Source organism: Musa acuminata, chromosome BXJ3-8 (assembly GCF_036884655.1).
Source record: "Musa acuminata AAA Group cultivar baxijiao chromosome BXJ3-8, Cavendish_Baxijiao_AAA, whole genome shotgun sequence".
NCBI lineage: Eukaryota > Viridiplantae > Streptophyta > Magnoliopsida > Zingiberales > Musaceae > Musa > Musa acuminata.
The window spans coordinates 51,720,024-51,737,939 of NC_088356.1; the positions used below are offsets into that span (position 1 = coordinate 51,720,024).

At 37.9% G+C, this 17,916-nt stretch overlaps 2 protein-coding genes across 3 annotated transcripts; both read left to right on the top strand.

The window, feature by feature from the left end:
* The first annotated feature begins 887 nt into the window (after positions 1–887).
* LOC135646090 (probable potassium transporter 11) lies at positions 888–9,890 on the top strand. 2 transcript variants are annotated; one of them, XM_065165234.1, is made up of 9 exons: positions 888–1,445; positions 2,077–2,299; positions 3,640–3,885; positions 5,282–5,332; positions 5,564–5,824; positions 5,958–6,010; positions 6,087–6,201; positions 6,281–6,535; positions 8,609–9,890. In XM_065165234.1, exons 1-9 carry the CDS (start codon positions 1,329–1,331, stop codon positions 9,670–9,672), a joined length of 2,385 nt encoding a protein of 794 aa, XP_065021306.1. In that variant the 5' UTR covers positions 888–1,328; the 3' UTR covers positions 9,673–9,890. The 2 variants fall into 2 exon arrangements, with proteins under 2 accessions (XP_065021306.1, XP_065021305.1); XM_065165233.1 differs by having other exon boundaries at positions 889–1,445; positions 2,074–2,299.
* Positions 9,891–10,694: 804 nt separating this feature from the next.
* Positions 10,695–17,562, top strand: LOC103995602 (glyceraldehyde-3-phosphate dehydrogenase GAPCP1, chloroplastic). The gene is made up of 14 exons (XM_009416223.3): positions 10,695–10,939; positions 11,344–11,432; positions 11,521–11,588; positions 11,713–11,751; positions 12,931–13,031; positions 14,177–14,289; positions 15,019–15,118; positions 15,239–15,385; positions 15,626–15,686; positions 15,790–15,887; positions 15,959–16,101; positions 16,865–16,948; positions 17,035–17,124; positions 17,223–17,562. Exons 1-14 carry the CDS (start codon positions 10,838–10,840, stop codon positions 17,275–17,277), a joined length of 1,290 nt encoding a protein of 429 aa, XP_009414498.2. The 5' UTR covers positions 10,695–10,837; the 3' UTR covers positions 17,278–17,562.
* The last annotated feature ends 354 nt before the right edge of the window (positions 17,563–17,916 follow it).

A 17,916-nucleotide genomic window follows, 5' to 3' on the forward strand; every position in this document is an offset into this window, starting at 1 on the left:
ATCGGTGTCGTCCCGAGTTTTTGGAAGTGGCTCATACCCTTCGTGTGGGCGCTTGCCGATTTGTTCGGATCTGAGCTGTGTAGTGCCATTTCGAGCTTTCTAGGACGACCCTATACTCCACAACGTCGTCTTGTACGACCTTAGGCAGCGTGAGAATAAGTGGTCGTCCTATCCAAGTCCAAAATATCATGTTAATATAATGCACCATGTCACCCCGAGGCTTCACATTAGTGCTCTCGTGGCTACAAACTGTTGCCACGGGGATGGTACCAAAATAAGTCCTATCATGTGTCACGGTTGATTGAATAAATATCTTGATTGATTGAATAAATATCTTGTTTAGAATTAACTCTGACCATAAACATATAACTAAATCTTATCGGTGCCAAAGATATTATTCAGGTAACAAAATTTAAATGCAAAAAGAAAAGTGTATATTAGTGATAAGTAAAAATATGCTACACCAATCAAATATCTACACCTGTCTTTTCTACCTCCCTCGTAGCGACATCTCAGTCGTACTAACTAACGTATACTAAAGGTTTACACTATCGTCAAAAAACATCTCTAATTAATTATACTCGATATATTTAAAGAAGGTTACTTTTCCATTAGACTAATGTTGACTTGGACTTGTCAAATTAGAATTCTCCGTCACAAAGTCCCATAAAAATAATTATTATTGTAACTATAATTATAATCATAACTTAATCTCGGTGATTTATATTTATAAAAAATATAATTATTCCTATGTGTGTGTGTATATATATATATATATATATATATATATATATATATATATATATATATATATATATATATATATAAGATTATAAATGTTATTTTAGTGCACCCTTTCAATTTAATGCACTCAAATCTCTCTTTCCCAAAGCCACTGTGATGGCAGCGGCAGTACAAAACCCCGGTCGGTCTTTCCCCTCTCCGATCCCACCATTTCTCAACCTCCATTCCTTTTTCTTCCCTCCCTCCAAATCTCAGTCTCCTCCCCTCTGCTGAGCACCCCGAGCTGATCAAAACGGCACCTTCGCCCCCTCTCCCGCTCGGGCTTCCTCGCTGTTCTTGAACCTAAAGCCGTGGTTTCGGAGATCGGGATTCGTGCCCGCAGAGTGTTCGATCGTTTTCTATGGTGCTGTTATCTGGAGTAGTCTGGGTTCTTAGGTTTCTGCTCTAAATTTGAAATCTTGATCTGAATTAAGCGACTTTTCATGGTTTTCCTGCTCGTCGAGGAAAAGCTGTCCTTTTGTAGCGGGATGGAGGGATCCTGATCCCTGTATGTCGGTTGGTCGTGAGGTCGAGCGTCGGGTCTCATGGAGTCCGTGCCGGTGAATGTGGAAAGTAAAGGGAGCATGTGGGATTTGGATCAGAATCTTGACCAGCCGATGGATGAAGAAGCTGGCAGGCTTAGGAACATGTACCAAGAAAAGGTACGCATGATCGCACTGTTCAATTCTTTCATATCTTATATAAAGATCATTCTCTTCCTTTACCAGTTTAGAAGACCGCCCATTCTCTTTCTTTCGAATTCCGTCACTCATTGTTTTCATTTGTAACAAGATCTTATGGTCTGTGAATAAAAAATCTCACAGTTCATTTTTGCCCGAGTATAATACCTTTGATGGTGACCTAACTCCTACCTGATGAAAAATGGTGTCGCATGCCGCTCATAAGTTAGCCACTTCAGGGTTATTTACTTGTCTCTGGTCTGCGGTTACCAGTTTATGTGACCATAGGAAGACCGCGAAGCTATCTCTCTGAGAATTTCTTGATATAACTAGGAATAGACATAACTTTTGTAATTTCTTAAAAATAGTGATCTAGAGAACTAAAACTTTGGTCGCGGACACGAATAACATGCCAGGAGAAAATAACTTTTGACCGTGGCGTTTGTGGTTCAATTTGCAGGTCTTTCTCTAGTTTTTATTATGACGCTGAATTTTTTGGTAACCAAAATATGGTCTCCTGACTTTCAAGTGTGTGTGTATATATATATATCTGTTACTTGATATCTTCAATTATTTATGCACGTTGATGAGCTTCCTTTTCTGTCTCCAGAAGTTCTCAGCCATTTTGGTTTTACGGCTCGCATTTCAAAGCCTTGGTGTGGTATTTGGAGATTTAGGGACATCACCATTGTATGTATTCCACAATACATTTCCTTCTAGGGTTGAAGACACGGAGGATGTTGTCGGTGCACTTTCTTTAATTATATACTCACTCACGCTCGTCCCACTCCTTAAATATGTTTTTGTTGTGTTGAGAGCAAATGACAATGGTCAAGGTAAGCCATCACTCTCCGTTTGACTTGTAAATTATAATTGCTACAATTAGTATGATATACCCTTTTGAATCTAGACTTTGTCTTTTATATTGTTAATTTGAAGCCCTTATCAAAAATTTTGGGCTTTATATATACAGAAAATGGACCTTGAAACCAAATTCTAACTAAATTATAACAATGGTATGCTGCTGAGGTACCTTAATGCTTTTCTAAAGAAAAAGATGTCCAACAAAAAGCATCATCTTTCCATGTTTCATTTTAAGAGGCTGAAAATAAAGGCATCAATTTCATATCGGGTAGAAAAATTATTATTCTTTGTACATAAGCATGTTCTGTGTTTGGTTTGATTTGTAACAATAGAAAGTAGAGTTGAAACTAAGGTCATGCTTTTCAGTTTTCTTAAACTAGTGGCAAGCACTTTTTGAAGTCAAGCTGAATCAAATTAGTATGTTTTGATCTGGTCTAGTTGTACTCTAAATGAGGATTATATGAAAACAAGACATCGATGTATCAAGAATGGAGTAAATTCATTCCTTTGTTTCCTTTCTAATTTCACAGTATTTGTTTCCAAAAGATCTGGCAGCATATAAAAAAAATTTTCTCCACCAAACTTTTTAGTTTGCTTGTTAGATGGTTAGATATTTCTGTTAGATCATACATTCAAATTCAGGGTCATATCATAACTTTTAGAGGGTTCTTAGGTTGGATCTGATCATGCATTATTATAATTTTTATCACGTCTTTGTAAATATTAAAGTAGTAAAAAGTCAGGAAAACCATGTGAAATATGAGTTTGCTGTGCTAATATATCACCTCCTTTTGCCCAACCTAATGTACGAGAAACAAATATTGTTGTTTCTTTAACCAACACTCTTTGTTTGAACCCATACAATGTCCTTTGCTGCCAAAATCTAGGAAAAATCTAAAATATGAAATCTAAAGTTTAATTTTTGAATTTTATTGTAGGCAAACTTAAATATTTGACCCAACCTTGTTTTTGCCTGCATTTTCATGTCATACAATTATCAAGGCAGATTGAAATAAATGCAATATTAAGGTTCCGTACGCAAATATTTTGTCAAAGGTGATGGTTTAGCTAGATATTCTACTAGAAGTCAACATAACTGTGAATTTAGTGCATAGCCATGGGTGGGTGCTCCTTCAACAAAGCTGATGTCTTTGAACTGCTGATTAACCTCTGTGTGAAGCTAAAATATATTCCAGAAATTGAAAATTAATATTGTTACTGATACATTGGTAACTTTCTTTGGTAGGCTTCTTTACTTATCTCTTTGTTCATGCTTAGGTAAATAATAATAATTCTGCTTTATAATGTGCAGGTGGTACTTTTGCTCTTTATTCACTACTCTGTCGCCATGCGAAAATAATTACCCTTCCTAATCAACACAGAACCGATGAACAGCTAACAACATACAGTCGTCACACTTATGATGAAGGTTCACTTGCTGCAAAGGTCAAGAAATGGTTGGAAGCACATGCATATAAAAAGAATGCTATTCTATTTCTTGTTCTCATTGGTACATGTATGGCAATTGGAGATGGAATTCTTACTCCTGCTATATCAGGCAAGTTCTTTTGTTAACTCTTCGTAATTGTCAACTCTTCATGATCAATATTTTTCCCCTTTGTCTGGATTACCTGAACTCTTTGCACTAATTATGAAGCTCATTCTTGTTTTGAGCACTACTATTTCCAATCTATACTGAAGGTACTATCTTCAGTCTCTTGTTGCAAGCTTTTGATGTATGCTACAAGTATATATTTGGCTTCAGGAGTTACTGAGGATTCATAATTACCAATTGTTTCCTCCTCAAAACTGCAACCTATCACAAACTTCATCTTAAAATCAAAAATTTATTCCACTTTTCCCTTACAGTTTACAGCTCTCATATCATTTTCTAAGGGAGGAACTGTCATTTGTTGACTTTGTTTTTCTATCTTAAGAAATGGATTAAATAGGTACATGCTCAATAAACCAATATAAACCTCACGACAAATGACATCTTGAACTATGGAACAATGCAAATTCCTATTTCCTTTGTTTGTGTCTTTCTTCTTTTAGAAAAATTTCTGCACAAGAGACTTATAGGTGCTACACGCACATTGTTAGTATGTTTACATACTTCATATTTTCTAAATGACAAATCAATAACAAAAGCTAGTTTTGTTTTTTAGAGAGAGAGAGAGATAGAGAGGTGTATTGTGCAACTGAGGCCTCAAACCTATTGGCCAATAAATTGTATTGCTTTTTTTAAAAAATGAATTTAAGTATGCTCTAGGTCCTCATTTTGCCCTAACTGGACTGGGACATTGATCACGTGTTACAATACTAGCTCAACCACATATGTACATACACATATTTCTTGGACGAGGGCCTTCCCCCACTGTGCCCCCCTCTCTAACAGATATTCTATCAGTGACCACCCTCTGAAAGCTTCGGTCTTTAACATCCCTTCCTCAGATGCTCGAGAACAAAATCTGCCAATTCTATGGAAAATGTCTGCAGGAGGTCAATCATGGAATGACAGTTCCAGTGATTGAAAGAGAGGGGTCTCATGAGAAGATTCATGAGGTCTATCAGGTAAAGTTCTGGAAATGGTAAACCACTGAGAAGAAAAAAGCTGATTATGTTTTGTAACCGGATCAGTGCATTAATGTCAAATGCACAAACAGGAGTATGTTCATCCTAAGAATATTTGATCTCATCTTGTTCATGGATTATACCAAAGATGTAGCATATATCAGATGTTCATGGAAGATGCTTGTGCGATGACATTGGATATTACAACATGAAATCAAATTCTTGATTGATATTTGCTAGTTTTCTGTATATTTTTAGATTTTAGATATGCTTGTCTAGCATAACAATATAAGTTGAAGACATTTATTAATATTTTGGTTGTGGGTGCTTAATCTACTGATGCATCTAGCGTTCTAACATGGACGTTTATGTTTTTTCAGTTCTTTCAGCATCAGGTGGTATAAAAGTTGAGGATCCAAAAATTACCAATGGTAGAGTACTCCTCTGAACTTAGTTATTTCTTTTTTTGATGACTTTATCTGTACTCATGTTATTTTTATACTAAGCCACCTTGATTTCTGAAACTTAGGCGAGGAACAATCAATTGTTGTGAAATAGCATCCCGACAATGTCTTTTTAGATAATATTTTGAATTATTTGCAATAATTATTTGAATTATTCAACATGAATTGCTTCTTTATTTTCATGTTTCTTTGTCTCAGATGTGTCTACAATTGTTGCGGTTGTCATATTGGTTGGATTGTTTAGCATTCAACACTATGGTACGAACAAAGTTGGATGGCTTTTTGCTCCTGTTGTGGTCCTCTGGTTTCTATTAATTGGTGCAATTGGTGCCCTGAACATATGGAAGTATGACAACTCGGTCCTGAAGGCTTATAATCCAGTTTTCATTTTTCGGTATTTTAGACGAGGAAAGCGTAATAGTTGGATCTCTCTTGGAGGAATTATGCTTAGTATAACTGGTTAGTTTTAGAATATGATGCAGCTATCTTCCATCTTGTCATATCTTTTGCATAGAATATCGTTGAAGTCGATTCTGGTTCTGCTTTAACAAATATACAGAAGATAACTTCTCTGTCATGGAATTGTTTTTAGGGACAGAAGCACTATTTGCTGATCTTTCTTATTTCCCTGTTCTCTCGATTCAGGTAAATTGCATTATACTCTGATTAATCATGAACAATTCTCAACTACCACTTGTACTTATATGTTCTCTTAATGCAGATTGCTTTCACTCTTGTTGTGTTTCCTTGTCTTCTTTTGGCATATACTGGACAAGCTGCTTATATTGTTAGTAACAATGGTCAAGCTTTTGATGCTTTTTATCGATCCATTCCAGGTGCCTTCTGATGCTTATAAGTTTCTTTGAGTCCTGTACTTTCTTTGTGGGCGGTCGGTGATGTTTTCTATCCTTGTAGATGGTATTTACTGGCCGACGTTTATCATTGCAACAGCAGCAGCAGTGATTGCTAGTCAAGCAACCATATCTGCGACATTTTCAATTATTAAGCAAGCACTTGCACTTGGTTGTTTCCCCAGGGTCAAAGTTGTGCACACATCAAAAAATTTCCTTGGGCAGATATACATTCCAGACATTAATTGGGTGCTTATGGTTCTCTGCATAGCTGTTACAGCTGGATTCAAAAATCAAAGTCAAATTGGAAATGCATATGGTAAGCTTGTGATAATTTCACAGAGCATCCACTACATAAGATATTCAGTTAATATACTTACGAGTTATATGCTTTAGTGATTACCTTACTAGCATTGCCATAATCTTATTAGTATCATTGTAGTTTTAGAGTAGTAATCCCATATATAATCAGTACTTGAACTTCCTTCAACCAGAGCTGAATATATAAAAAGACAAGTGAGAGGCCCAAGGAATGCGAGATGGCAACTGCAAAGAAGGCACTTTTGACTAAACTTAAGGTGTCACCAGATTATGACTAGATTTAGGATATCTTTCTTTTTTTGACTAGATTTTGGATTTCCTTTCTATAAAACAAGCTTTTCTGGACTACTAGTCTACCAATTAGGTTTCTCCATATAACTGCAATATAAATTGCTCTACCTTGTCTCAATTGTGTTTGCAGATACATAGAACTTAATTACCTCAGTGAAGTTCTCAAATGTCCTCTGTTGTGTGATTCTACCTTAAGCTGACTTCATTCGATGGCATGTTTTCCATGCTTGCTCCAGATTTGTATTGGCAGCCAGCTAGATTTTTATATCTTATCAATATGATTTCCATTGCTAGGCATCTAGTTATCTTCAAATATGAGCCATCCTTTCTTAGATGTTGAGCAAATTCTGGAAACATTTTTGGAAATGGTAGTTTTTAGACATGTTTACCACACTATCATATGTATAAGGACCAAGGTTTAAAATCTGGGCCCGGAACCTATTTTGACACCTTACTTGGATTAGTACTGTATAATGGACGGTATATAGACCTGTAGCATTTGATATCATGGAGGATAAGAAGATAAAATTCCGATTAGTACCGAACTATATAGTCTGGTACTTGTCCTTGGTCGGACAGGTAATACTGCTCAGTTGTACCAGTCAAATTAGTATTTAAAACCTTGATTGCATCCATCATTCATGTATGCTACGTTGAAGTCATGAGCAACTAAACAGTTTTCACCCTAAGAAAACCGTTGATTCGATAGTCTATTGACAGCTGATAGGAAAGCTGCCATTAAACTGTAAAATAAAAGTTACCTATGCGATTCATCCTGTAAATATTTTCACCCTTGCAATCTTGTAGTGTGGCTCGCTGGGAGAAACAGGTAACATAAACCCCTCGTCTTTCCCATTTTTGGTACTCTTTTCATCATTCTCTTTGTGCATCAGCCATTATTATGGGTCCAGTGGGCTAAACCAAGTCTTTTTGGTACTCTTTTCATCATTCTCTTTTCATCCTTCTTTGTGGCTTTTGTGAACTGGCACTGAGAGCTGGTGTTGTGGGAACAACAAAGTGAGAGATGATGATAGGAATTCAATTCCAACCTCCTATGGAAATAAAATGAATGATAATAAGATAATCTTGAGAGAAGCTGGAGATGCTTTTTTTCTTCTTGCTTGGTTGCTATCCGATCAGTTCAGGACTCACCCTTACCATCTTTTTTTTGGTCTCACGCCTGTGATGGCATGGCAGCCATACTGTATGATGTCACATTCCACTTTAGATGTGCACAACATGAACCTGTGTTACAGAAATTTAAACCTTGTTCATCATGAACCCATGCTGTAGAACCTCAATTATTGGTTCATGTTTTAGTAAGATATAGACTAAATATGCATGAAATGGAAATAGAATCTATAAAACACAGAACTCAGGGATAAGTATTTAGATAATCGAGGATTCAGCAAATGATGCTCAAAGTAACATTCAGCTCCATGGCTTTTTTTGGGCTGACAAGACTCCACCAAAAATTGCATTAGCAGCGGAAAATCCTAGTTACTAACTAGTAGTAGCAAATAACTCAGGGGTGCTGTAGACAACAACTAATATGGAAAAAGTTCCGTAAATGACGGATTGCATCTTTTTCAAGACCCAATGTTAATCTGTGCAAAAGTAACACTTGAATCATTTCAAGCTTCAACTACTACAACTGTGAAAATCCTAGTTTCAACTGGTTGCACGGTCCTTGTCGTGTTGTTAATTACTTCGAAGTACCCAATTTAATATTTGGTTGTTTTGTCAGACAAGCATGATGAACTTTCTAGTTTATGAACAGGAACTGCAGTTGTGACAGTGATGCTGGTGACAACATTCCTCATGATCCCAATAATGCTGTTGGTTTGGAGAAGCCACTGGATCCTAGTCTTTATCTTCACAGGCCTATCTTTGTTGGTGGAGCTCCCATACTTCTCAGCTATGCTATTCAAGATAGGCCAAGGTGGTTGGGTCCCTCTTGTTATCGCTGCAGCATTCCTCGCCATCATGTACATATGGCACTATGGCACCGTCAAGCGGTTTGAGTTTGAGTCGCACAGCAGGGTGCCCATGGCCTGGATCCTGGGCCTAGGTCCCAGCTTGGGTTTAGTCCGAGTTCCTGGAATCGGCTTCGTGTACACCGAGCTGACAAACGGTGTCCCACACATCTTTTCTCACTTCATAACTAATTTACCTGCTATCCACTCCGTCGTCGTCTTTGTTTGTGTCAGGTACCTTCCTGTACACACCGTGCCAATGGAGGAACGGGTCCTTGTGAAAAGGATAGGACCGAAGAATTTTCATATGTTTCGCTGTGTCGCAAGATATGGATACAAGGATCATCATATGAAGGATGATGACTTTGAGAAGCTGCTCTTCGACAGTCTCTGTCTCTTTGTTCGACTCGAGAGTATGATGGAAGGATACTCGGATTCAGATGAATACAGCACATGCGAGCAGCAGACCAGGAAATCCATGAAGAAGTCCATCGATTTGTTGGTTACGGAGGGCGGCAGTGGCAACACACTTTTCTCCACTTTGGAGTCTGGTGCATCTTCGTCACTCGACTCGATCATCCCCTCCCAATCTACACAATGTGGGAGCAGTCTGATGATGAGGTGTTCGGGGCAGACGAGCCAGAGACCAGGGGAGGAGCTGGAGTTCTTGAACCGGTGCAAGGAAGCCGGGGTGGTGCACATCCTTGGAAACACCATCGTGAGGGCTCGGAGGGATTCCGGGATCGTCAAGAGGGTCGCTGTGAATTACATATATGCTTTCCTCAGGAGGATTTGCAGGGAGAACAGTGTGATGTTTAATGTCCCTCATGAGAGCCTGTTGAATGTGGGTCAGGTATTCTATGTATAGTTGATCTTGTGAGGTTTTTGACTTGAAATCTTGGCCATGGTTGACTTTTCTCTTCTCCTGTCTTCCTCAAGGTCTTGGCTGTTGATGTCAGCCAATCCTGATGAGTTGTAATGTATATACGACTAATCGTAGTCTGCGGGAGATGTGGGATTCGCTGTATCTCATGCATTAATACCATATTTGTCAGACTGAAATCGTGTGAATTATGGTTGACCTTAGCGATTGGTGTCGTTGTTGGTCAAATCTGATGAGCCGTAACTAACAATCAAAGCCCGCAGATGGTGTGAGATTAATTGTCTCTCATGCATTTCTTTGCCGAAACATGCACTCATTAAAGTTTAGTGTGACAGAGAGATTACACGGTTGGTGGAGACAATGTTGACTTCACCCACCACGTCGAACGAGTAATTTTGACTCCACGGTTGACCGACCTGGTCGACGACTTATTGTTTCCCGCACGTGCCGAAGCTGTTCGTTGTCCTTCGTCCGCTGCTCTGCACCGTTGGATCAGCTTGATCCGGTGTCACGTGCGAGTCCTCGGCCGTTCGATCGGCCGGGGACGAGACCACCTGTGCCACTTGATCTCAGCCGTCGAAATCCATGGCATCAGCGGTTGGAGATGAGTCGCTTCACTGCTTTACGCGGACACCTGTGCTTTAAACTTAGCGCCCGAGCCACCTACCGGTGTCCCGACCGCCCCACCAAACCCGCTCGAACTGTTTGCTAAACTCACGTGCCTTTATTTTACTTACGAAGGGGCATTTATGTAATTTAGAAAATATGTAAAAAAACAAATTAATTATTTTTATAGATGATTATATTGATGATTTTAATGCTCGGCGTTTGCTATTTTTTGGGATTGAATTCCACATTAAGCGACGACAAATTCCAACTCGTTTCCGGATGCGTACGCGTAGCACGTGCGTGGGTGCGGATGGCAGAAACGGGGCGTGGGATTAGCATTTCAAGGCATGGAGAACGCCGCCCGAGAAGGGAGGAAGCTGCCACTCGCCAAACCCTACTCCTCCCTATAAAGGAAGTGAAAGATCGCTCCTTTTTCCTGTCTTGCATCCTTTCTAGCGTTCGCCCTTCGTTCTTTTGGGCCTTCATTTGGGGTTGGGGGGAGAGGAGAAGAAAGTGAGAGAGAGAGAGGGGAAGCCCTTCGATGGCGTTCTCGAGTCTCCTCAGATCCGCGACTTCGGCGCTCGGTGGATCCCGCGATTGTTTTCCCTCCGGTTGCGGGACTCTGGCTCCGGCGTCATTCAAGGTCTCGTCCTCCCCATTCTCCGTCTGATGGTCTTTGCTGTTGATTTTGTTGAACATTTAGCTAAAAGAAAGAATCTCTTTTCTCCTGCTTTTATTGGATTACTGTCATGAGTCTAATTCCTGATTCGGTTTAATGATACTGTTAAAAATCACTTACTCTTTGATCTTATTTTGGCGAAAGAATGCAAATTTACGTATCTTTTCTTATTCTAATGATCACTTCTCGCCCAACGTGATATAAAGTACCTTTTGTTTGCCTTTGTTGAGCTAAAAATTGCAACTTTACCATGTAATATTTCTTATGGTCATTTGTTGATGGACTATGATCTTTTTTTATTATGTAACTTAATCTTTAATTCTTACACCGTCCTCTCTCTTTTTTTCGTTAATCTTGTTCGGGATCAGATATCTTGCGTGGGGAGTCCTAAATCGGTTGAGATTCGTTCAAGTGTCTTGGGTTCTGCACTTCCTTCCGTGGAAGCGAACTCATCACAGTTAAGTTCTGATGTCTAATTCTGTCGGTTCGACTGCTAACTTTACCTTGTAGGGGTGAGCTAACAAAGACTTTGCTAATATGCACAGGAGATCGCGTGCAAGAGGCATTCAGCCAGTCAAAGCCACAGCAACCGAGGTCCCTCCTGCTGTTAGAAGTAAGTTTTGATACTTTATCGAATGCGTTTAAAGGAAAAAACAAGCAAAAACGAATTGATGTACAACTCATCTGCGGTAGGGGACTTTTGTAACAATTTCTTTTTCTTGGTGCTCTTTTTATAGGGTCTTCAAGTGGTGGAAGGACAAAAATTGGCATAAACGGTCAGTTCAATTGTAGATTTAACAACTATATATTTCATCATGCTTAGCAATTTAAAACATGTATGTTTTACTGTTAACTATTGGTTGTAAATTGTGCTATTGACAATTATCAACAGGCTGTTGTTCTGCTGTCTCCATTCAGCTTGTGAGTGTAAAGGGTTTCAATTTTTTCATTTTTCAAATGCCCATCTTTAATACAGAACTCTCCATTTTTATCATTAAGATAACTGAACCTCTTCCCTTCGCCATCATTTATTTTAATAAGTAACAAGGACGGATTTTGAGATTTTAACATTAAAGAAAGTGCAGACCTTTGACCACAAAGGTAATTGCTCATGAGGTGTACTTCTTTCTGTCAAACTCTGTCTTTGCCTGACATAAAGGCCATGTCTTGACCTGCCGCAATGAGAGGTTTTATGCATAGAGACATCCCATAGAGATTAAAGAGAATCTCTTGAATCATTTCTACAACATGCTTCTTAAGCACATCTTTAGTCACTTGAAAGTAGCTCTGCCTTATTTAAACTTGTGCTTTGCAGGCCTTTTCGGTGATTCAATATTGTAACATCTTTTTGGTAACCAATGTGCCTCCAAATTGTGGTGCAAAGAATTTAAATTATCATCTAGGGAGATCAGCCACCACAATATGCTTAGTCAAAGTTATGCTTTTTTGTATCCATTGGAAGTGTGAGCTAACTTGTTGTCAGTTTTGTTATAAACATCAAGAACTTTTTGTCAAATTATCATTCGAAAGACTTATTTTGCATTACTTGATCGTCAATTGAGTGCTGGCCAACTAGTCTAGAATAAAATTTCACTAGAGAAATATTAGAGCACAAAAAGATTTATTGGCTTCGAAGTCGTTCCTATGAATGTATCACTGTAGCTACTAAGTGCCTAAATGAAACACCAAGAGGACAGGTCTGGTTCCTATGACAGTATGATTCAAATTTTTGTCATATTTATTCATTTTAATAGTTTTGGTTCATTCATTTAAAGATGATGAATTGAAGTCCCATCATGGATAGAATTCTAAAAGCTGTAAATATCCTTCAGATTATGTGAACCCTGGATCTCTGTTTTGCATTCTTCAATCATGAAGATTTTTTGCTTTATACGGAAGCTTGTTTTAGATGTTTCTTACATATCTCTGATGAATGGGTTTGTATTTTTATGCAGGTTTTGGGCGTATAGGAAGGCTTGTCCTGCGCATTGCCACCACCAGAGATGATGTTGAAGTTGTTGCAGTCAATGATCCATTCATTGATGCTAAGTACATGGTTAGGATTCATTACTTTCTTTAATTCCATTGGTTTTTCTTTATTTTTGTGATTATGTAGGTGCAAGAAGTTCTAGCATTAGTCCACTGCATTCTCAGGTATAAGGAAAGTGGGCTAAATTTATTTATTTGGACTAATAGTTACTAGACAAGTCAATTTCCTATCATTTTTAGTGCTCCCTGGTAGTCGTAGGATTTTTTCCCTTTTGTGTGTGATGTATATTTTGGGTCTTGTAGGTGGTCTCCCTTTTTTATGGCTTAAGTTTTAAAGTGGGCAAAACTATATGATAATATTGTATCCTGAACAAGGTTCAAATATTGAGCCATGTTTACTGATGTGGTGATATGTCTGATAGCGTCTTACATGTATTATCGAGGGTATCTGGGTAAATGTAGAGGGATGGGCAGTTGCAAAAGAGGTATCAGGAGATTAAGAGTTCTAGACATAGTTTGGCGGTCATAATCTAAAATATACTTGGGGCCAAGATTCAAGTTTTGGAAGTCTTTTATTTGAACAAATTAACCGATGTGTCAAGCCAGCAGCTGGCTAGATCCCCTGTTTCTCTGCACTTTGATCCTTAAAATTGAGTCATGTTATTGCTGAAAAGCATGCCACATGTATTATTTTTTCACAGACCATTAATCGTCATAGTGGTAGATCTCCCAGCAAAGCCATATTTAGCATGCAGCCTTTGCTAGAGAAAAATATTTGACACCTTATACTCTAGAACTAGCATTTATCATTTTGCTGAATTTTTGGGTCTCTGAAAGGACAGTGAAAAGATCAGAATTCCAAGAAAAGATATCTTTGCCATAATCTAAGTCTGTCAAACTCACTACTTAGTGCTTGTGGCCTGTTTGGAATGGAACATGATTTCTGCTTAATGTTTATTAGCGTGATCAAATTTTGCCATGAATTTAGAGTAGAAGAATAGGACAACTCCAGTCACATGAACATAATTTGTCTATCTTCTATGGTTGGATGGATTCTGAGGTACTGCAGTCCACTCAAATGTTTTGTAACTACATCTGGCATATTAACTGAGGCCTTCATCATTTTTCTAACATTAACATGAGTATTCTTCTTATTTGGATTTTCCATTATGTGAGTTATTAACCAATAGAATGACAATTTACTTTTCTCAGGCATATATGTTGAAGTATGACTCGACACATGGCAATTTCAAGGGAACAATTAAGGTTGTGGATGGGTCCAACTTAGAAATCGATGGGAAAAGGATTGCAGTTACAAGCAAAAGGTATTGTTGATATAGTTCAAGATTAGTATGATGTGAGTTATGTTGCTCATCATGGTAGGAATATTGTTAACTTGTTCCTTTTCCTCTTATAAACTAGTTCCAAACACAAATCTTTGTGTGTGTGTGTGTGTACATATGTATATATATTCACACACACACTTTAGGTTGAAAAATTAGTCAAACATGGAAGCAAATCTTCTTGAGGGAAGGCATTTTCTTTTTTGGACTTCCTAATTTTATGAATCTCATAGAAAACCCATAAACTGGATTTCTTTTGGGTTTACTTTTCTTAAATTATCCCGAAAATATGACTTGTCAATACAACTCAAAACATGACTCTAAAATACATTAAGCCTACTATTAAAGCAAAGAAAATTTTTCAAGAATGCTCAAGAAATAGAAAGCATGTGTCAAACTCTATTTTGAGTCGGCTAGTACCTAACTATGATCTGACTTAGATTTACTTGACCACAGATTGCATTATATGTTAAGTTAATAAATATTTAAGCACTTCTTGTTATTTGGTATAAATGACCATCAATGATCATGTTGTTCATGTCCTTTCATTCTAAGAAACAAAAGTAGTTGCTGAGTATTTTGATATTGTAACTGTAATCAAGTCATGAATACAATAGAGAGATTTTGTTTAGGGCATCTAACATTTTTTTAATGAAATTTATATGAATATTTCGAATTTGAAGCCAAGAGTGACTGAATATTCTTCTTCAGAGATCCTGCTGAAATTCCTTGGGGTGATTTTGGTGCTGAATACGTTGTTGAATCTTCTGGTGTTTTCACAACAATGGATAAGGCATCAGCTCATTTGAAGGTTTGCCTGATTCTTATTCATATTCCAATTTCTTTATGTAGTCCTTATTGGTGCTGAAATTTGTTTCCATATTGGGCATGAAGGACTTCAAATTTATTTTTCTTTCACATTTTTCATCAGGGCGGTGCCAAAAAGGTAGTAATATCAGCTCCATCTGCTGATGCTCCTATGTTTGTTGTTGGTGTAAATGAGAAGAACTACAAATCAAACATGAATATTGTTTCTAATGCTAGCTGCACGACAAACTGTCTTGCTCCTCTTGCCAAGGTATGCACCTGACATTTTTTCAGTGAACCCTTGGTATGACGTCTAATATATATTTAATCACATAAATATCTGAGGCTTGATAGGTTTCTGCAGTTCCCTTAGTCTATTTGTATTTAGTGGTTTTAAGGGATTCCTTTGTCATATGGATATTCATCATGGTCTTTTGGGACCTCAGCTTCATGCAATATGAAGCATATTATTGTACAAGATGCGTATTAATAGCCAATTGAAATTATACAGGTGGTCCATGAGGAGTTTGGCATTGTTGAAGGCCTTATGACCACTGTTCATGCAACTACAGGTTTCTTCTCTTACACAACCATTGGAACATGATTCATGATTTATCAGAAAGCAATTTTTTTCACCATCATGTTATTTATATGGCTTTCCTTGGTCTTTTGCAGCAACACAGAAGACTGTTGATGGCCCTTCAATGAAAGATTGGCGAGGGGGCCGTGGTGCTGGTCAAAACATCATCCCTAGCTCAACTGGTGCAGCAAAGGTAAAATTGAAAAATTGGAATGACATGCATCATAAATTTCACATGAAGTAACTTCCATCTCGTATTTTCAGGCTGTCGGGAAAGTGCTTCCAGAGTTAAATGGCAAGTTGACTGGCATGGCATTCAGGGTTCCAACGCCCAATGTCTCTGTTGTTGATTTAACTTGCCGACTTGAGAAGAACGCCTCATATGATGATGTGAAGGCAGCAATTAAGTATGCAATGATGTCTGATTTAGGTTTTTGCAGTCTTCATCTTTATTGGTTGCTACCTATCATGCCTGTTTATATGAAAGTGTCATAAATCCAGTGCTTTTGAATTCCAATTTGTGTGTGGCATTTCATTTATTTGTTTCTAATGTTTGATCTTCTTCAGGTGGTCTTTGCTTTATTTTCTATTAACAACACTTAAATTGCTTCATTTTTACATCAGTACAGCATCATCTGGTGATATTTGCTTTCATATTTACTCTGGTTTCATTTGACCAGTTATCCTTGGTTACAGATTAAGAATGCAAACTGAGGGGATGAGCTTTATGTATCGTACATTTCCATTTCACAAGTGTTTTTATGTCATATGCATAAAAATTTGGAAACCAAGTTATCTGGTCATGAAGTTATGCTTGCTCTTTTATTTATTAAGTTTTAACTTGGGTTGATAAGGTGTTTTCACCTTATTTAACAATCTTCAGTTTGCGTGGCAGTTTTTGATTGACATTAATTGTAAAAACTGATGTTGGACCATAGATATAAGTTGGTTAGCATCTACAAAGATGCTTCTGTCCAGATAATTGCTCATATCAATGCATATGGAAACTTGTATGCAAACTTGACTTTGAGCAGCTTAAATCCTGTTCAGGGTGGACTTTGGCCAAATTGTCATATGGGTTTGGACTTGCTTTTTGTTTTCGTTCATGTATTTACTTGCAAGCATCACTTGAGATGTACTCCTAAATCCTAATGCTTGAGAATCCTTCAGGTACGCGTCGGAAGGTCCACTAAAGGGCATACTTGGTTACACCGACGAGGATGTTGTATCTAACGACTTTGTTGGTGATTCAAGGTAAAATTTTGGTTTACCATTCTATGCGACTTCGACTTGCTGCATATGTGCTGAACTATTACAAGAACTCCATTCGAAATTTCCAGGTCAAGTATCTTTGATGCTAAGGCCGGTATCGGATTAAGTGCGTCGTTCATGAAGTTCGTCTCGTGGTACGACAACGAGTGGGGCTACAGGTGAGAATAAAGACAGTTCTCTTAAGCTATCCGCATTCTATCTGTTCTCGATGTTTCAAATCTGCAACTGCAACTTAAAACTCAACATTTTGTTTCAGCAACCGAGTGCTAGACCTGATCGAGCACATGGCCCTGGTGAGCGCAAAACATTGAAATGTGCTGCTGCTGTCGTCGACGGGTTTAGGAGTCCTTCAAATCGAGTGGATTTGAGCTTCGATTTTGATGGGATGCTTCTTGATTTCTGCTTCCACGATTGATTGGAAATAAGATGTTATGCATAGGATTTAATCAACATCGGTACAACTTACAATAACTTTAAAAGGAATGGTCAAAACCAATTGGTGCATGTTGTCATGATTGTACTGCAATAAACATTTCTTCCAGTTTGTTGCCCATTTTCACTTCTCTTTGGTTATTCTACAAACATGACTTCAACTATTTTTTGGCTTGATGGTGCTGAAAATTATGGTGAGAAATTTGATTTACAACTGTGGTAAAAAATGTGTCCAAATTGAGTATTGAGCTCCTAATTGAATGTACTAAAAAGCACAATGTCATGTCTATTACAAGCAATTATATCTGTAAATTCTTGCAAAATGTGAGACAGATATCAGAAATAACAAAAGACCAAACTGTAATTTCTGTGGAAGGATCGTTAAAATGTTGATTAGGGGGGGACAAAACATGAAGGTATACCGTTACAACAACGGTTAACGGATTGGAAGGACACTGCAGTAGATGGATAAGAGGATACAGAGTGTGATGTGAAATGCAGGAGGATGAAGAGAGAGA